Consider the following 19,945-nt stretch of genomic DNA (forward strand, 5'->3'; position numbering starts at 1 on the left):
AACTAAGTGCCATGGACCAGTGTCCCAGAGCAAGTGGACCAGTGTACTCATTCTCTCTTGACTGACTCCCTGGTGATCAAAGGTGCTCTCCTACACTGCTAACTAAACCTGGCTTGACTATAGAGAAGGACAGAGAGACAGAGATAATTAAATTGTTGGAAGAGATATTAAAAGTACACTTAGTAAGAATCCATTTTGGTTATATAGTCCTGTATTCTTGAAGAGCAGGATTTCTAGATGGACAGTGTGCTCCATGTTATAAAAGCTAGTTAATCCTTTAGAACACAATAGAATGTGGATGTAGAATTGTTGACATACTTCCCATAAAAAAGAAAAGAAAATGAAACTATACTACCAAATTACTCACACAAAACGTCCTAATAATATATATGATATTCATATTATTCACTCACCATTAATATTGCATATTAATGATATTGTAAATTAATTAGAAACATGAGAAAATATCTACTTCGTTGAATATACAGCTAAACAAAAATATACAGCTTTCAAAATGCAAGGCGAGTTTTATTCCCCAAATATCATGTGTTAGCTACTTCTCTTCCAACGTGTAACTCGTCGTGGGCGACTCTCTCTCTCAGCCATTTTGATTAATAATTAAAATAATCAAATGGCATCATTTTAAGTTTTTCTAGAGAACGACTGAACGGCCGTTATGTGGTTTAAAGGGTTAACATTAGAATAGTCAGCCGAAGTTCAATTGAATAAGTTAACTCTCCTAACCTAGCTACAAAACAATGTAAAATAGCTCATGCGGTGTTATTTGACTTTAGCTGAGTGGCTAGTGCAGTAGGTGACAATCTGACAGACTTTATAATAGCGACAACGATTATGTTGGCTTATTATAATATTAATTAATTTAGATAACGAAACGTTAAATCATCACACTATCCTCCTGCACCCGCCCTGATTAACACTCCCTCCCTGTTAATCATGTAGCTACCATGCTTACCGTTTCTATTACACTCTCCTGATCACTCTGTCTCTCCTTGACTTCACTATTAGACACCTGCTCCACCTGCTGACATGGCTAGTCACCTCCATGTGCTATATTCAGCTGTTTTTGTAAAATGTCGTCAGCTACTGTAGGCTTGGAAACTGAAGCTACAGTAGTAAACATGTCGGTTATTTTTGCAGATGTTGAATTTGTATTTTTTTGGCCCGCTACTTCTCCGAACCCCCCTTGCTTTTGCTTCTTAATCCTAAAGATTTCTGTCTCAGTCTGAGCCACTGACTGCATCTGACACAAGATACAGAGGGGGAGGGGTGGAGCCTGTTAAGAGATGATTGGGCCAGCCCAGTGTCATTATGGAAAATGAACCAATGGGCCGCTGTCCCTGATTTATGGGCCAGTCGTTGGCCAATTTAAAAAAATAAAATAAAAATTATATTATATCGATATATTATATCTATGTGCGTCGGCCCACCGGGAATTTGCCCGGTATTCCAGATTACCAGTCCAGCCCTGCCTGTGGTACGAGTGTCTAAACTTGTGTGTTTTGTTTTGGAATGTTGTAGAGGGAGACGCACAAAAGTGAGGAAGAAAACCAAGTACACAATACTAGACAATATGGATGAGCAGGAGAGGATGGAGCTGCAGCCAAAGTACAGTAAGTTTCAGACCCGATTTATTTTATGCCACAGTATTTTTTGCTGTGAGGTAAAAAGACAAACACTCTTGAAGTAGTTTACATGACCCTGGTCATCATAGACAGACCATTAGATTCGTAATTGCAGTCACTGCATTCACTTATCTCAATTTGTCATCTTCAGACATTAAACACAGGAGCACAGAACACAACTCCAGCCTGCTGATGTCAGAATCAGAGCTGGACAGTGAGCAGGACAACCTTTTCAACAACGAGAAATCTCGAAACAGAGCCAATTGAGTGGTCAGAAATGGAGACACTCTCAGCCTTTGTCCTGTGGAAGGTTGAGTCTCACATGGACATTTCTTTATAGTGGATATTTACAATGCAAGGGTATTGTTGAATACTCCACAAATACAGATTTAGACCGGCTGAATGAATGGGCTGCTAAACTTATCGACTATTGAATGCAGTTAGTCTTGTAATGGAATATTCCCCTTTTCTGAATGATACTGTCAATTACCAATCGTATATTCATTTTGAATATAAAAAGATCTTGCATTCAACTCACATAATCGCAGTTGATCTCACTATGTTCTTAATAATGCTTGTATGTTCAGAGACGCAGTGCAAGCAATTGGTTATTTTGTTATTTATATGATGCTTCTATAATAGAATTTGGGGAGAAGTTGTAAATAACTGATGCATAGAATGGCAAAATCATAAAAGTAAGAAAATGCCATTCTTCTTTATGCACAACATTTGTATAGAATTTTCTGAATGTTAATGTGCCTGATTGAAATGCATTATTTTTGTTATAGTTTGTTGGTATACTGATACTGTACACTGGTCTTTGTCTTAATAGCATTTTGGATTTAGAACCTTTTAAAAATGTCTGCTTTAGCTAGAATTGCAATAGATGCCAGTTGTATCAAAGCACATTTTGACAAGGAGATGCATTTCTCCTATTTTCTTTTTTGCTTTAATGCAGCTGGTGATGCAAAAAATTCAAGACATATGGCCCTTTACAGAGGGTAGACTGTTTTATAACCAAAACAACCATTCAATATTTATAGTATCCGTGGCAGAAATCCAATGAATCTGAATTCACATAAACAACAGTTTGCATATTAATGAAAATGGCACAACTATACGATCAGCAGAAATTGAAATGTCCAGATTTGAAGTTTCTTTACCAAGGCTTTCAGCTGTATATTTAATCACTGTACTTTCATGTGCTTTTATCTGCAAAAATGTCACTCCTAAAGTAAGAAAATGAATATACTTTTAAACATATTTTCATAAATATAACAGTTCGAAATACAACTAGGTATATCAATCTAGAATTAATATTTTCAACAATTAAAAAAATAAAACAGAGAACAGTTGTTGTTGTTTTTTAAATACACTTACAATTACAACATTTGACCACAGACAAATTTGTTAATTTGCTTGACTAATCTCTATGATTTAATACCTCAAATAAGAACTGTCTATGCAGAAGCTTGAGCACCCAAAAACATCCCATCACAGTCAATGATTCAATGGTTCATTACAAAAATAGAACACTCAGTGTTCCACTTAATTGTGAATTGGGATTTCTTTTTCTCTGCCTAAATGAATTAGCACATCAAAATAAAGTTACACTGTGGAAAAAAAAGTGTATTTTTGTCTTCTTTTCAATCTAAAATTAAATGTAGTAAGAAAAATAAACTATTATCTAAAAATAAATCTCATCTTACCCAAATACACAAAACTAAATATATCTTGCTTCAAGGATGTTTACATATTTTTTTACATCATAAAAATAAGCTTTTTTTTTCTCGGTGCAAGCCAATCTTATTTCAGAGCAACTAAGTTACATTAATAACTTATGATGGAAGGACAATTTGTACCAAGCAAATATCTAAATGATCCTGACAGTGAAATGTCTCTCCATAGTCATTATTCAGTTAAATCTGATTAAAAAGGAGAATGTTACATGAGTTTTATAGATTAATGTTTGTATGATTGTCCTGAATAATGACATACTTCCTGTCAGTAACCATAGTCTTTAAAGCGAGAGTCCCCCCAAACACATGTACTTTATTTCTAGATACTCATCAATGCCATATTTGGATCCTTCTCTGCCCAGTCCAGACTGTTTGATTCCACCAAAAGAGGCTTCTGTGGTGGAGATCAGACCTTCGTTGACCCCAACCATGCCCACCTCCATCTGCTCAGCCACCCGCCAGATCTGACTGATGTCTCTGGAGTAAAAGTAACCTGATAGAAGAAAACAGTTTGGAATGCAATTCCATAGAAAGAGCCAAGTGATAAAAGTTATGTAGCTGCTGTTTGCTTTACTTGACCCTTCAGACACATAAGGGTACAGTGGAGCTAAAGGACAATAGGATTTTTCTGGTGGAAAAAAAAATATATATATATACTTTTTTTTTTTTTTTTTTTGGACCAGAAATTTTGGACCTATATATATCCTATATAATATATATATATCCTGCAAACCAGATGATATATGCAATCATATATCAGATATCTGCAGATTCTACTGTCAGGACATAATGACAGGTTTAACAAATATATTTTTACAAAAGTTACCTACTGCAGCTTTAAATACAATTATAATATATTTGTTTTTTTTTTTTGTCAACCATCACCAAGTGATTGAGATTATACATATGTACATTATTAATTTGATCTATAATAGAATGGAGCACATACATATATATACATACATATTTATATATATATATAATCAAAGACTTTTTCAAGTATAATAATATTTTAGTATCATAAATACATAATCAAAATAACCCCTTTGTTTTCGTTGTTTTATAGTGTTTAGGATGTATTAAATTAAAAGTCTGTTAACCCCCCTTTACCCTCCAGTATTTCATGATTGGTTAATTTGCATTGTTGTCAAATGATTGTGTAGTGTAATGTAGTCTGTTGTAAATGTTTTCAATAAGGAACACTTCTAGCTAATAAATAAACAGGCATATGAGGAAAAAGTGGGCAAACTCAAAACTGTCCAACAAAACTTGGTTAATTTGCAAAGATGGACAAACCTGCTAAACCAACAGGAGAGGCATTGGCAATGGCAAGTGCCTCCTGTTCTGTGTTGAACCTGGTGAAGAAAACAACGTCAGCCGCAGACACAACCAGACCAGACATTTTTAATAATCAAAATTAAACCTAAATATTCTTTTAAACAACTGAAATTAAACTCAGAATTATGCTGATAATATATGATGAAATCTGTAGATAAATAACTAAATTTGAGGTTATCATGAAGTCATGTAATACAATAAATAATAAAAACTCACTTAACAACAGGAATAAGGGGTCCAAAGGTCTCCTCTCGCATGCAGAGCATGTCAGTGTTGACACTGGACAGCAGGGTGGGCTGCATAAAGGAGCCCTCCAGTCTCTTCCCACCTCGAACTATGACTGCTCCCAGTGACACAGCATCTGCAATCTGGTTCTCCACCTGAAAGAAACAACAGCTGATCATCATCTTAATCACATGATCTGTATGTGTGCTTGTTGACAGTGACATTAGTGTTTGCATCCAACAGAATCATCAGTTGCTGTATTTGCATTCGGCATGAGGCACCTTCTCTGCAGCACGAGTGTTGATGAGTGGCCCCTGAGTGGTGGTGGGCTCTGAGCCATGGCCAACCTTCAGTTCGGCATCCATAGCCTTCGCCAGCTTCTCCATGAAAGCATCATGGATGCCACTCTGCACCAAAAAGCGGTTGGAGCACACGCAGGTCTACAGCAGAGAGACACATTACAGGCGAGACATGGAAAACAGCTGTTTACAGTTACAAACATGTCAAATACACCCTAGTATTTACATGGTACTTAAAAGGTACTTCAAAGAGTACCATGGTTCTGAAACCTTACGAGTACCTGGAGTACACTACTTCACTCATTATTTATGTAAAACATTCACTTTTCTTTCTTGAAAATTGTGCAAAGGGTCAATGTATACGGGTCAAATTTCTCCCCAAAATAAAGAGAAAAAAATAAGCAATATTTTGCATAAAATAAATTTATTTGAAGGGAAAGTTCATCCAAAAATGAAAATTCTGTCATGAATTACTCACCCTTATGTTGTTCCAAACCCATATGACCATCAATACTTCTCTGCCGTTCAGTCTCCACCATCATTTACGAGTGTATAACAAAGCATGCGTGTGCATTCCTCTGCTTGTGAACAATGTTGTTCGGCGTCAGAACGCCTGCGTCAGCAGCATCATCATACGCATGCATTGTGGTTCTCCCGTGAATGGTGTTGCTGTGGCGTTGCTGTCTATTCAGGGTCAGAATGCTCTCGGATTATATCACAAATATCTTAATTTGTGTTCCGAAGATGAACCCTAAGATGATGGTCTTATGGGTTTTGAACGACATGAGGAATTGTGACAGAATTTTCATTTTGGGTGAACTACCGCTTTAAGAGTGAAATACACTAACCTGGCCTGAGTTCCTGAATTTGGAAGCCATCGCTCCAGCAACGGCTTTATCTACATCAGCACTGTCAAATACAATAAAGGGGGCGTGTCCTCCCAACTCCATGGACACCCTTTTAACAGTTCCTGCAGCGTGTCTTAGTAGTATCTGCAAAAGGATTCACTTAAGTGAGTGTAAAATTATAGTGAACATTAAATACTGACTGCACAAAGAAATACGATTTTTACCTTGCCAGTGGCTGTGGAGCCAGTAAATGAGATTTTGGCCACGAGAGGGTCTGTGCAGAGCAGCTCCCCAACAGCAGGGGTCTTTTCTCTTGAACAGGGCACCACATTAAACACCCCAGGAGGAATGCCAGCCTGAACTGACAGCTAGATAAGAATACAATGCATTATGCACTCTTTCATACACATTACTGTTCAAGAGATCATTCTAATATGAAGATTTGGTTCTCATTATCAATGTTGAAAACAGCCATGCTTTGTTAAATACAAAATAATAAAACAGTATCACAATGTGTTTTACAAAGTATTTTTCACTTTAGAAAAATGTAAGGCATCCTCGAATAATTAATTTATTTCAAAAAGGTTTTTCAAACATTTTAATCTTACAGACCCCCAAACTAGTTAATCTATAAAGTTTGCCTATCTCGCAGACTGGTAAATGTCAAATCAAGCAGGCTTTCATGGAAACAGACAGACCTCAGCAAGGGCCAGCGCAGAGAGAGGCGTGTCCTCAGCCGGCTTCACCACCACAGTGCAGCCCACCGCAAGCGCTGCGCCTACCTTCCTGGTGATCATGGCACTGGGGAAATTCCACTGTGAAATTGGAACATTAAAAATAACAACTGCGAGCTGACAGTTTTAATTTAGCTCATTGACCCTATGGTATGATGGTGTTCTGTTGTCAGAATGAAGGAGGAAGTCTCACAGGTGTAATGATGGAAGCCACTCCCACCGGCTGCTTGAGTAACAGGATCTTGCGGTCCTTGGCTGGAGGTGCGACAATATCTCCATACACACGCCTGGCCTCTTCAGAAAACCACTCCAGAAAGGAGGCAGAATATGTCATCTCACCAACAGACTCCTTCATAGGCTTCCCCTGCACACACATTTGAGTGAACCAATACTAATATCTGAATCCTGGTAAATAGAAACGTTAGATGTGCAGAATACCTACAGACTCGGCTGTGATCAACTTGGCAAGATCTTCCTTGTGCTGATTGATCAGATCAAACCACTTCCGCAGCAAAATGCTTCTCTCCTGCAAAGAGCATGCATCATCCCATTCATTTAAATCTTAATTTTTTTTTATTATTCAAATAGTTTTTTCACATTACAATAATGAGAGGTGTGAAGGAAAATTTGCTTAATTGTCATGAAAATAATCACAATAGTCACAATGCAAAACATAGCACTAAGTAAATGGTCTTTTTACCCCTAGGCGCCTTTGAGTGCCATGTTCTGAAAATACCAAGGTATTATCATTCGTTATCAGGTGTACTACCCCAGTACATTTTTGAAACTGTAGTAAACAAGGTATTTTGTAATTTTTAACTTCGTACGTTCCTTTAATTAATTAGATCTAATGAGCTATATACTACTGTCGTGCATTTCCCACAAATCACCTTGGCTGTGTGACTCTTCCACGGGTGAAACGCTTTGTACGCAGCATTGACAGCGTCTTGAGCTTCCTTTGTACCGCAGTCTGACACCTTCACGATCTCTTCTCCCGTGGCTGGATCTAACACGGGGAACGTGGATGCAGCGGAGACCCAGCGCCCTTCTATGAAGGCTTGAGTCCGCAGGAGCTGCGCTGACACACCGAGTAGTGATGTGTCGTTCTTGAACGATTCGTTCATTTTGAACGAATCTTTAATGTGACTCGGGAAGAACGAGTCGTCTCGGGGAGTGATTCGTTCAGTCGCGCATGCGCATTATTCTATGGGTTCTGTTCTAGTAGTAGTAATTCACCTGTCATTCAATGCAGTCTTGAGCCGGAAAGAGAATTGATTAGTTCATAGTTCGAGTCTATCGGGTTTTTGACTCGTTCCTCAATCACGTGACAGCCCAATAGGTTAAACCCAATGCAGCATGAGCCGGAAAGAGAATTGATTAGTTCATAGTTCGAGTCTATCGGGTTTTTGACTCGTTCCTCAATCACGTGACAGCCCAATACATTAAACCCAATGCAGCATGAGCCGGAAAGAGAATTGATTAGTTCATAGTTCGAGTCTATCGGGTTTTTGACTCGTTCCTCAATCACGTGACAGCCCAATACGTTAAACCCAATGCAATTTGAGCCGGAAAGAGAATTGATTAGTTCATCTCATGAGTCTTCGGGTCGAGTCGTTCCTTAATCACGTGACAGACCCATACGCTAAAACCATAGACACTGACAGTAAAAGAATGCAGATAATTGAATAGTTCATCTTTCGGTTCTTCGGGTTTTTCGTTCTTTTGTACTGTGTGACAACATTGGCTAGAGTAATTAGTTCATTTACAACTTTCCTTACAAAATGGGTGCGTAGTACTTATTTATTATTAGTATTATTTACTCTTACAGTAACGTGATGCATTTCTGGTTTCAAATTGTTGTTTTTAATTTCTGTCATGGTGGTACTTTTCCATAACACTGAATGTGGAAATAAAGAGTTGGTTATGCTTAAAATGTTGATCTTTTTTTCTGTCTGTTTGTTTTTGTTTAGTTGTGCAGTTATTAAATCAGATTGTCTGTGTAAACCATACTTTTGTAACATATGACACTTTATAAACATTAAAAACACTGTACATACTTTTGAATAGTTGTTTATTGTTTATTACAGAAAAGCTTTTTAACAAAGAGGACAACTATTCCAAAATAAATTAAAATAATAAAAATGTAAATAATTAAAAATGAAATTAAAATGAAAAGATAATAAAGCCACAGGGTCTAATAACCTTAACAAATGAACTTTAAAAGTACAATATATAAAAAAAAGAAAAACTAAATATTGCACAACAAGCTATTCCCAAAATAATTTTAAACCATTTGAATAAAAAATAAATGAAAATTAAGAGATACTAAAGCAATGGAGCCTTATAACAATAACAAATTACCTTTTAAAATCACAACAACAAAAATATTGCACAACAAGCTAGTCTTTTTCTAAATAAATAAAAATAAATAAGCTTTAAAATAAATAACACACTGTGGCTATATTTTTAGGACTTGCTTTAAGGCATGTTTACATTATTAAAAAAACAACAAGCTCCCTGACCTTGGATGGGCTGAGTCTGTGAGTTCTTCTATCTGAGATAATCTGCCCAGTTTTAGAAAAAAAAAATTCAGATGGCACGGATGTGGCCACAATGCAAAGTCTTGTCTTTGTGACTTCAGAAAGGCTTGTGTATACTGGTGAACATCTCCTCCACCAGGCCAGAGGGTCTGATGTGCGGGGTAAGAGTGGCTCTGCAAGGTTGGCCATCATAGCATCTGAGGTCTCAGAAGAGGTAGCAGAAGGCCTCAAGCTTGCTACCCTCTCGTCAAAGTCTTCCCAAAACATGGCCCCTGCACTGGCAGTGCACCAGGATCTGAAACTCCTCACTCTGAGCTGGGTTAAAACTGTTAAAGCATAAGTTATCATAACCTTAATGTCTTTAACATTTGTCTTTAACATTAATAATTCAAATTCTAAATGTTATTTGCTTTTAATGTATGTCATTATGTCCTTTTTTGAGCAATCTTCTTATACATATATTACACCAATATGTCAAGTCTGCCTAGGAAAAGCAATTATTATACCAGCAAACTCAAAATTGGAGTAAAAATGAACAAACTAGTCTATAAATACTTTTTATTGTAAGCTTGGATTATTATATTATTATATAGCCTAGTGTTTATTTACCGATAGACAGTCAAGAAGACAAATTAATCAAAATTTTATTTATAACAGGGTTTTATTTATTTATAAAATAATAACAAACCACAGATCCTCAACAAACAGTAACAAAAACACAGTGACAAATGTCAGAAATAGCGCATGGGGCTGTCACGTGATTAAGGAACGAGTCAAACTCGACCCGAAAGACTCATGAGATGAACTAATCAATTCTCTTTCCGGCTCAAGACCGCGTTAGTTTTGCGTATGGGGCTGTCACGTGATTAAGGAACGAGTCAAACTCGACCCGATAGACTCATGAGATGAACTAATCAATTCTCTTTCCGGCTCAAGACCGCGTTAGTTTTGCGTATGGGGCTGTCACGTGATTAAGGAATGACTTAAACCTGAAGACTTCTTGTCAGATAAGAGGTGAGATGAGCTAATCACAGACTGAAGACCCAGGTAAAGAATGAGTATTTTTTTCTTTATCTCATAGCATTTTATTTTTGTATTGTTTGTCGTGTGATCATCTTTGCGTAAGTACTAGATGTGTTGGGGAGGTAGCACTTAATATTTTAATAACATTTTGCTAAAATGAACGAAATGAACGAAATGACTCGAAAAAAGATTCGTTCATTTTGCTGAACGAGACTCAAAAGTCCGAGTCGGTAAAATGATCCGAACTTCCCATCACTAACACCGAGGCTGTAGGGCCGCTGCAGCATCATGGGTAAGCCAGAGAACACCTGCCGGAGAATACACCGACCTCTTGAGAGATATAAACTGCCCATGGTAAGAACTGACAGGTCTTAAAAAAAAAACCGTATATGTTCGTCAGTCAGCAGGTTGAGGCTTGCAGGAGTCTAAAATCAAGCTCAGTCCAGTACAGAAAAGAGGGTGGTTGCTGTAAACACGCGATTTTAAGCGCTTTATCAATTTTCTCCTTATTTAGATTATACTATCGACTGTAGCATGCACTACACACACACATATACAATTTTATCTTAATTAATTTCGGCTGTCACTCCAAAAATACAGATTAAAAAATATATATATATATCAAGTAATAATTGTCCAGTGGATTGCGTGTTGCAAATCTCTTTGCATTTCACTCACTGCGAGTGTAAAGCAGGAAGTACAATCCGACTTCGACAGACGGTAGTTCCTTTCTTTTACTGTCTATGGTAGCGACGTCCGATTCATGAACGAATCATTATTGAGTCGGATCTTTTCAAACCATCGAAACGATTCGTTCAATAATCAGTCCGGAATGAACCATGTGTTATATGTCCGATTCATAATGAGCCATGAACCGAACTATTAACATAGACAGTAAAAGAAAAAACTTTTAACGGATTAAGACAGGGATGACGAGCCCTTCCGAGAATGCAACGCAGGGTTGTTACAATCAGCAGATGCACAGCTGATCCCTCTGTGACAACTTTACTTACGCGACATATTTATTTATTATACATATTTTACATATTCTTAACATTTATTTCAAGTTCCTTTACATATAATAAACAACTGTTTATCCTACACAGAATCTCATAATTTAAAGAAACTATCATGTCCTAAGATCCTCATGGTCTCCTCAAGGGAGGAGAACAAAAACGTTATTCGATTATTATTTTTTTTTTTTTGCTCTTCTTTTTTCGTGTTCCTTTAAACAACGACATCAACATGCATTATTATTCTAGATCTTGACATATGTTACAAGCACTCACTATATTAGTACACTAAATTGCATACAAGTGAACAAATCAACAGCAACTGGTGATGTATTAAATATATGTATTTATATAAAACATCTACATAATGACAGTATTTCAATAAGAGTTTGTCTGAAAACTTATGTATTCATTTGAAAATTCAGAGAACAGCACTAGAAGTCCCTCGAGCGAAAAACGAGGCTCCTTTATCGTGGAGTTTAAAATGAAATATTTTTCGTTGGTTGTAGATGGTCTCTCCTCCCTGTCGCCACCAAACTGACATCTAAAAAGAAGAAAAACCCAACAACAAAAGAGTTAGCTCACTTCAAAGCCATTTAATACAGTGATCTTTAACATGAAAATGCACCTGTCCATGTATGTCCCTGCAGTAGCCTGTTGGTAACCCCTCTACATGTAAAGCCAAGTTACACTGATGAACTAGTCCCCTCTGCAGCAGGTTTGATCCCTCTTCATCATCATCTGCATCCTCCTCACATCTCACCAGAATAACCATATTTCCCTGGATATCATTAGACACATATAGTTAATTTATCATAATACAGTATGAAACCAACTGCATCTGACATTATTTTAGGCCCTCACACAAAAAACACTGACTCACCTGTAACTCAGAGCACACGGTGGCTTGGCAGTAGAGGGTAAAGTCTAGTATTGCTCCAACACTAACTCCTAAACTCAGGAGCACACTGAGATCATCTATGAGTAACACTGGAGGACCCCATGATTCACCAGCATCACCATCTCCTCTCTGACGCACACAACGGTCCACAAATCTGAACAGACCTTCCAGTCCAGCACCTGGGGTCCTAGAAAAAAAAAAGGCACATAACACTAAAGGGAAAAAAATCATTGAGATCGAATGTATTTAAAATAGATTTTCATAAATTATATGTGCCTGAGATAACTCAAGGGTTGCGTCTCCTGACTGGTGTCCTCCTGTAATACAACTCCGATAGAATTCTTCAGTCCTTCAAGAAACACCAACTGGCCCTTCTCTCTTGCCTGGGCCAGACTCACTCCCTGCCCAGAAACATTACGATCAAGACATGTGAATGTCATCAACAAAATGTCTAAACAGAGCAAGGTGATATAAACTTACCAGCCTCTGACCGACAGCACTGTAGTGACTAAAGGACTGCACAAGACCCAAAAAACACACCTTACAGCCAGCTGGAAATATACAAGTTTAAAATTAAATGAAATAAAACAAATGAATACATTCATTTTTCTCACTATAAACAATAGGTCCCTTACCACGTAAATAGAAAGACAGATGGTGATGGATGAGGAATGATGCATCAGCTCGTCTGTCTGACACCAGGATAAAGTCACTCTACAAGTGCAGAGAACATCGTTTAGAGTCAGTGACATTGTATATGTTCCTCCAAGCTTGTGATGAGATGTAATTATTACCGATTTGAAACCGTCTGGAGTGGCATTGAGAATACTGTTCAATTCTGGGAACATGTTTGTGATATAGAAATTAACTTGACAACAGTTGAGCAGGATATGCTGCTGTCCCCTCTCTACTACTCCAGATCTTCTTCAGTATTTCTCATGCTGGCAAGAAAAACAATTGTAAACAAAAGCAAAGCATGTAGCTTTAAAGGCGCACGCATTCTTGTGTTTAATGTTACATGCTAATTTAATATTAACGTTGCGTAAGTATTTAAAGTTTCGAAAATAAGAAGAGAATATGTACCTGTAGAGTAACGTACCTGCACCGCCTGCAATATCATCGTTTTTTTTATTTATATATATATACAAATAAATATGAAGAGGTATCCTTTACTGTCTATGGAGGTATCTCGCGTTTGCCTATTATGCTAGTCAACGTGGGTACGGAAGCCGCATGAAGACAATCTTTCCGAAAATGCGTTTTGGTAGTAACCCATGAGGAAAACGAATGAATAATTAATTTTAATTAGTGAAATAATATTCTTTTCCCCCTTAAAGAACAAACAAACTAGTAGATATACCAAACCTTAAAAATATTTATTTTGACCAGAGATAAAAATGTAGCTGCAAGTGCACTAAAGACAGGCCCAGATAGTGTTTCATTACAAAAATATATATGTAAAAATATACAAACAAGAAAACTCGGAAACAAACTGTTGATCTTTATGTATCATGTGCCTGGGTCTGCTTTTAGTTAGAACTCTAAGCATTTGCTTCCAACACACTGAAATACAATTAATTATGCTCGTCAAATTTTACAACAAAATAAAAGTGTAAACAACTTGTTTAGGCCTAAAAACGAATTTCAACACATCAATGTTTTAACCTATAAAGCACTGTTAATGAAATCCTATACAACAGAAATCCTTAATGTATAAAAAGCAAGAAAAAAACGGGGAAAACATTGTCTTGACCAAATTAATCACCCATCATTCAATAAATAGTATAATTTCGGTTTAGAAATTTGCATATGTACAGAGCAAAAATAAGTTTTTCAAAATAATGGTAATACAAGCCCTTAAAATTCAATTCATGGAATGTTAATCATCAGCTGTGTACCTCGAAAACATCAAAGATAATGCAAAACAATTTTTCTATGAGAAGAAAATCTGTAGAACATTTTAAACCTTGATATACAAGCATGGACGCAACTGATGATATAACTTTACTTAAGGACTGACTGTACAAGCTGCTAACATCTATAAAGCAGCTGGGAAAATTTACAGGGAAAGTCAGATCAGGCACATGGACCAGACCATGAAATGCAAGCGAAGACATGTTGCATATTTTTTAGAGCACGAAACACTGAAATGCAAATCGTGATTTAGTGTCAGAACAAAACAGAACAAAGGAAATGATGCAAGATAAAAAAAAAAAAAAATGTAACAACCATTGAGCTCTGAAAGTAGTCACTTATCTTTATAAACAGCTAAAAGTATTCTAATACATGAGTCTGTTACTAAGTAAATACATAGCTAGCTACGGATTATCACACCACCCAATGCCGACTGCATCAATAAGACATGTCTCACCCTGTATGAGCAGGTCAATGTTGCACAAAGCCATAACGTAAGTCAACTTATCTTGAAAAATGTCTAATATTGTTCGTTATATAATCTATTGTTAACCTTCATTCTAAATGTCTTATATCACTATTTTAGGAATGTTCCGAGTTCAAGTTAACCTCTACCTCTAACCTCTAATTGCATTTGCGATTACAATTTTGACTTGACCTTCAGTTTTGTTTTTTAAGACAAATCGTGGTTATAATAATTCTCAACACTCCACCAGGCAATCAGCATTAAGCTAGTAAACCCAGTCATTTTTGCACAATATTTCCATGGTTCAATGACCTTGAATATCTTTTAAAAAGGCCAATTTTGCATCTCAAATAAAACATTTCATATTAATTCCTTAATGCAGGTGATTTTACAAAAATATCAGCTTCACCTCCAGAAAACTGTCCCAGTTTAATTTTTATCAAAGTGCAAAGTAACTTGAATGTTTTTTTTTTATAGATAAAACTTTACGAATCAAAATTGTGTGTTCCCAGAACATTCTTTTAAGTACAATATTGTTTTGACTTCTAGTACAGTATGCATTAGAGGTGCATAACAGGACTTGATTGAAAAGCATTATCACTAAAACTTCCATAACTTGCACTGCTGTATATTAAAAAGACACGTCTGGTCTTCCTATCTGGTCAATCTGAGCAACTCCGCATCGCTGAAGCCACCTAAATACAACTCAGGCTACATCTTTGTAGAGGTTTGTACAGAAACTGAATGCAATGAGGAAAAAAGAAGTATAAAAACAAAATGTTATGATTTACAATAAATAAATACAAATGTCACACTCCAGGCACACAGATTAGAGTGTATGTAATTCCTGAGTGTTTGCTCCTATGGCATACTCTCTGAGCTGGCTGTAATATCTGCAGTCTCCACTAGCGTTACTGTTTCTCCTGCTGTTGAGTCAAGGGGCTCCTCTTTAATGATGATGGCCCCTTCTGGCAACATGACAACTTCCTCTTCGCCAACCACCTCCTCCTCTTCCTCTTCCTGGAGCACCACTTCCTCTTGGGGCTCTGTGCTGGTGCCATTGGTCTGCCCGTTGGCAATAGCCTCTAGTTTAAGCCTGTACTCCTCAGCTTCCTGTTCCTTTCTTATTAACTGCTGTCTGTACTCCTGGGCTTTTCTGTTTGCTTCTTTCAGCTGCCGTTCCAGTAGTTCCCGACTGTCCTTCTCAGTGGGCTCCTACAGAAAACACCAAATGGTTAACTTTCAAATTGATTTTGCATTCCAAAGAGTATGATTTAAATCAGAATCTCTGCTCGTCAGACCTTGTGTTTAAGATCTGTGTGGTTGACGGTTGATTCAAATTTCCGCTTCCGTGTTGGGACTGGTTTGGTGTCCTCTGTTATGATCTCCTCTGCAATCTGACCCGCTGGCACTGCAACCACTAAATATATACAACAGGTATGTTACAATACAAATACTGCATCAATGTCTGTAAACTATAAATCTACTCACTTTGCTGCCCCTGCATTGTGACAAAGAATTTCTGTCCCAAGTTGCCAGTCTGCAGGTTTCCCTGTTGGTCGGTTACTATGGTGATGACTCTCTGGCCATCCTCCCCTACAAGATGCTGGATGGCAGAATCTACCGAATCAGCAGCAATCCCAGTCTCTGCAGCTCCTGCTGGGATATAGCAGCAGTTTTTTAACAAAAGAGAAATACACAAATATAGTATAATAGCGGTCAATTAAATACTGCTGCAAAATGAATATTCACCAAGCATGAAATGCAAGAAAAACTGTTTTTAGTGGGTAAATAAAATGCCAGTTGGTTGGTAATTTTGTTATGAATTGCGGACCAATTTTAAGCACAATTTAAGTCAAAGTCACACAAACCTTTGCATTTTCTAATACTGTACCCCAAGGAAAAATGAATCGTCATAGGTTTACAAAGTATGGCTAAAGTTTTGTTTTTGTTTTTCAAACATGTGGTAATAATTACACTACTGTTCAAAAGTATGAGGTCGGTTTTTCATGTTGTTGAAATAAGTGTCTAATGCTCACCAAAGCTACATTTATTTGACAAATAAAATACATAAAAATAAATAAACCGTTTTATTGTGAAATATTATTACAATTTTAAATAACTTTTCTATTTTAATATTTTTTTTAAATATATATTTAATTGTTAATGTATTCTGGTGATGGCAAAGCTGAATTGTAAAGCTGAGTCTTTAGTGGGTACGTTTACATTCAATTGGACTGAATTCATTCCGACTGATGAATCTGAATGTAGTGTTTACATGAATGCTAAATAAAGTGATCAGGTTGATGTGTGCATTTATATGTCACAAGTTTCAAATGGGAAAAAATATTTTTTTTTCTACATGCGCGCGCACACATAATTTCTCACTGTTTGCACATAATAAACACTCTCCAACACGGTTTCTTAATTTGTTTTTAAAAGCAGAATTAATATTTACCACCCCCTTCAATCAGATCAAAATCTCAATCCGATCAATCTCAATCGGATCGATTAAGGTGTTTATATGAAGGCTTTTTAATCGGATTGAGCCATCAATCCAATTACAAACGGATTATTTGGTTGCATGTAAATGTAGCCAGTGTCACATGAGCCACCAGAACATTCTCTAGTATGCTGATATGGTGCTCAACAAATATTAGATTTTAATATCAATGGTGAAAACTGTTTTGCTGCTTATAATTTTTGTGTGACTGGTAATAATATTTTACGGGTTCTTTGATTTAGAGAAAGTTTTAGTGTATGTGGGAAAACTTCTTGCACTAAGCCAACACATTGAATATACTAGGGGCAAAATTACAATTTATATGGAAAGAACAGATGGAAAGAACAGGATGGCCATTGTCATATGGACAATAAAAAAATTTTTTATTAAAAAAATATGTAAACCAATTTCAATAATTTTGTCATTCATTCACTATTGACAAGCATGGAAACAAAACTGAACTAAACCCATACCTGCGTTAGCCTTAGCATTAGTGAGAACAATATCAGAGAGATTGACGACTCCAGAGGAAGAGATGATGAACTGAGGGCTGGATGTGGCGGGTGATGTGCTGCCTAGGATAGTCCTCTCTGGATTCATATTCACTTGGTTCTGCATTCCCTCCTAGAATAATGATAAAAAAACATTGAGGTTTAAGACTGCAGCCTGATTTTGCCTATAAACTGTAATTACACAACAGCAGGTGCATTTTACTTTCTGCCATGATATCAGATGATTTTACCTGTAACAATAGCATCATCTCTGTGTTTCCTCGGTCCACTGCAATGTTAAAAGGCGTCTTGTCAAACTTGCTGAGGGCATGAGTATCAGCGCCGTATTTGATCAACAGCTCCACGACTCCCCTGTGCCCATGTTCTGTAGCCCAGTGCAGGGCGGTCATTTTCAGCATGTCTTTGGCATTGATGTCTGCTCCACTCTGTTCAGGTATAACAATTATGATAACTCAACAAAAAGTACGAAAAAAATCCAATACTATTCTCCATTCATCTGTTCTTACCTTGACCAACAGCTCAACGATGCTTGAGTGGCCCTCTGCCGCAGCCATGTGGAGGGGGGTCCGATCCACTTTAGTGCGGGCATCTCTACTCACGCCGGCACGGAGAAGCACCTCAGCAGTGGAGTAGTGCCCGTACTGCGCTGCTAAATGAAGCGGTGAGGTTCCCAGCTAAAACATATTACCATAGTCACATTATATTTAAATCTTGGTTATAAATGGCAGACAATAAGCAACAAGCAGTAAACACGACTCACCCAGTCTGTAGTAAAAGGAGCTCCATTGGCCATAAGTGACCTCACTTCATCATCCTGTCCTTTGCGTGCTGCCTCCAACAAACGCTTTCCCAAATCCACAAGCGACATCTAATCATGCAAATAACGTTTGAAGCATCAGAATATAGTGAATGTTGATACTGAAAATGTGCTTCCATTCGTGGGGTGTTTAACCAAGGTGCAGTGTTTCAAAGAAAATGCCCAAAAGATGTAAAGCAGGAAATGGGTTCCATTTATACAAACTGTATGCTGAATGACACTGTGGTTATATTAGTCATAATACTGTGTTTCATAAGGACAGAGTGTTTTTAAGCGCCAGGAAGCGGATGTGTACATTAACGTTAGACAGAATACATTATCAGTGACAGGACGGGAAATGGTAATCATTTTATAATAAGGCAAGTTCCAGTGAAAGGTTTCATGCTTTTGTTGACAAAATTACTGGACGCACATTTTCACGCACAGCCAGGTTTATTTACTTTATGCAGTGTTATTATTTAATATTTAAATAACAGTTTAGTAATCTGTTTCACAATAATTATAACAATAAATATATTAACCTTAGTTATACCGAACGAGATTTTAGTAACATAATACAGTAAATATGTATTATTTTCATGAGCACGCTAATAATCTGGCAAGTTAAAAACATATGACTAAATGTATCATCTACAACAAGTTGTTTAATTTTCGCTTAAGTTTTTAAGTTAAAAAATAACTCTTCATATTGTCATGTGATCGTCTAGAGTTCCTATATCGCCAATATCCTATACAATATTTAATTAAAATCTCTTTTTACTGACAGTTATCAAACTCCTGCAGTCAGTTGCTAGTAAACAGAATAAAGCAAAACTTCTGCTGCTCACCTCGCCACAAATGTCTCCCGAAGACTTTTAATGTATAATAACACGTTAGATACGGTGGAGACCAGGCGTATGCTTCGGCTATTTAATGCGATTTAGTGTTCTATCATACTTTTCAATACTTTTTGAAAACAAACATAACATAGATGGGGATTTTTGTCGTCAAAGATGGCGCACGAACGGTACCGGAAATACAAATATTTGATTGGTTCTTCTTTGGTGGTGTTTAAAAGTTGAGGTGTTTGTAGTGCCCCCTACTGCATAACCAGTGGGAGATAACTTTTCTATGCTTTTGAAAATTAAGAGATTTAAGCAAATACGTTTCCTCCAATTTGTTATTTTACAATTTAAATATCTTTCTTCACGACAGGAATCCTGAGATTGCTAACTTTTCCAACGATTAAGGTTAAAAACCACAACCTTTTATGTGCAATTTTGCATTAGATGATAATGCATTGTGTCACTTCAGAGAAATTGTTATTATTTTGCAATTGTAATATTTATACTTCTGGAAAAATAGATTAAATATTTTTAATGAATATAACATTTTGCATTAAAATATATGCTGTTGTTGTTGTTGTTTTTCTCATCAGTATATACACTAAT

At 36.8% G+C, this 19,945-nt stretch overlaps 3 protein-coding genes across 5 annotated transcripts; all 3 read right to left on the minus strand.

Moving 5' to 3' along the window:
- Positions 1–1,630: 1,630 nt before the first annotated feature.
- On the minus strand, positions 1,631–11,033 carry LOC113059472 (succinate-semialdehyde dehydrogenase, mitochondrial-like). The gene is made up of 11 exons (XM_026228003.1): positions 10,650–11,033; positions 7,717–7,932; positions 7,269–7,352; positions 7,020–7,190; positions 6,791–6,907; positions 6,317–6,460; positions 6,093–6,236; positions 5,227–5,385; positions 4,937–5,100; positions 4,679–4,737; positions 1,631–3,875 (listed from the first exon to the last, which is right to left on the minus strand). Exons 1-11 carry the CDS (start codon positions 10,740–10,742, stop codon positions 3,664–3,666), a joined length of 1,563 nt encoding a protein of 520 aa, XP_026083788.1. The 5' UTR covers positions 10,743–11,033; the 3' UTR covers positions 1,631–3,663.
- Positions 11,034–11,728: 695 nt separating this feature from the next.
- LOC113059742 (elongator complex protein 6-like) lies at positions 11,729–13,503 on the minus strand. 2 transcript variants are annotated; one of them, XM_026228300.1, is made up of 8 exons: positions 13,387–13,503; positions 13,098–13,244; positions 12,939–13,017; positions 12,784–12,854; positions 12,580–12,704; positions 12,286–12,490; positions 12,031–12,183; positions 11,729–11,946 (listed from the first exon to the last, which is right to left on the minus strand). In XM_026228300.1, exons 2-8 carry the CDS (start codon positions 13,149–13,151, stop codon positions 11,824–11,826), a joined length of 810 nt encoding a protein of 269 aa, XP_026084085.1. In that variant the 5' UTR covers positions 13,152–13,244; positions 13,387–13,503; the 3' UTR covers positions 11,729–11,823. The 2 variants fall into 2 exon arrangements, with proteins under 2 accessions (XP_026084085.1, XP_026084087.1); XM_026228302.1 differs by having other exon boundaries at positions 13,403–13,500.
- A 155-nt stretch (positions 13,504–13,658) lies between these two features.
- LOC113059741 (GA-binding protein subunit beta-2-like) lies at positions 13,659–19,517 on the minus strand. 2 transcript variants are annotated; one of them, XM_026228299.1, is made up of 8 exons: positions 19,343–19,517; positions 18,459–18,566; positions 18,205–18,372; positions 17,929–18,123; positions 17,660–17,810; positions 16,175–16,339; positions 15,985–16,103; positions 13,659–15,898 (listed from the first exon to the last, which is right to left on the minus strand). In XM_026228299.1, the coding sequence occupies exons 2-8, from the start codon at positions 18,564–18,566 to the stop codon at positions 15,545–15,547; spliced, it is 1,260 nt and encodes a 419-aa protein (XP_026084084.1). In that variant the 5' UTR covers positions 19,343–19,517; the 3' UTR covers positions 13,659–15,544. The 2 variants fall into 2 exon arrangements, with proteins under 2 accessions (XP_026084084.1, XP_026084083.1); XM_026228298.1 differs by having other exon boundaries at positions 16,175–16,342.
- Positions 19,518–19,945: the final 428 nt, after the last annotated feature.

This window comes from Carassius auratus, chromosome 41 (assembly GCF_003368295.1).
Source record: "Carassius auratus strain Wakin chromosome 41, ASM336829v1, whole genome shotgun sequence".
Taxonomy (NCBI): domain Eukaryota; kingdom Metazoa; phylum Chordata; class Actinopteri; order Cypriniformes; family Cyprinidae; genus Carassius; species Carassius auratus.

Coding starts and splice junctions, on each gene's coding strand:
- LOC113059472 (XM_026228003.1), bottom strand. CDS start 10,742: ATGGGCAGTTTATATCTCTCAAGAGGTCGGTGTATTCTCCGGCAGGTG. Junction 6,237..6,316: donor GCTCCACAGCCACTGGCAAG/GTAAAAATCGTA, acceptor ATCCTTTTGCAG/ATACTACTAAGACACGCTGC. Junction 4,738..4,936: donor CCCCTTATTCCTGTTGTTAA/GTGAGTTTTTAT, acceptor TTTCTTCACCAG/GTTCAACACAGAACAGGAGG.
- LOC113059742 (XM_026228300.1), bottom strand. CDS start 13,151: ATGTTCCCAGAATTGAACAGTATTCTCAATGCCACTCCAGACGGTTTC. Junction 12,705..12,783: donor GTGCTGTCGGTCAGAGGCTG/GTAAGTTTATAT, acceptor GTTTCTGGGCAG/GGAGTGAGTCTGGCCCAGGC. Junction 12,491..12,579: donor CAACCCTTGAGTTATCTCAG/GCACATATAATT, acceptor TTTTTTTTCTAG/GACCCCAGGTGCTGGACTGG.
- LOC113059741 (XM_026228298.1), bottom strand. CDS start 18,566: ATGTCGCTTGTGGATTTGGGAAAGCGTTTGTTGGAGGCAGCACGCAAA. Junction 17,811..17,928: donor AGATGATGCTATTGTTACAG/GTAAAATCATCT, acceptor TCATTATTCTAG/GAGGGAATGCAGAACCAAGT. Junction 16,343..17,659: donor TAATGCTAAGGCTAACGCAG/GTATGGGTTTAG, acceptor GCTATATCCCAG/CAGGAGCTGCAGAGACTGGG.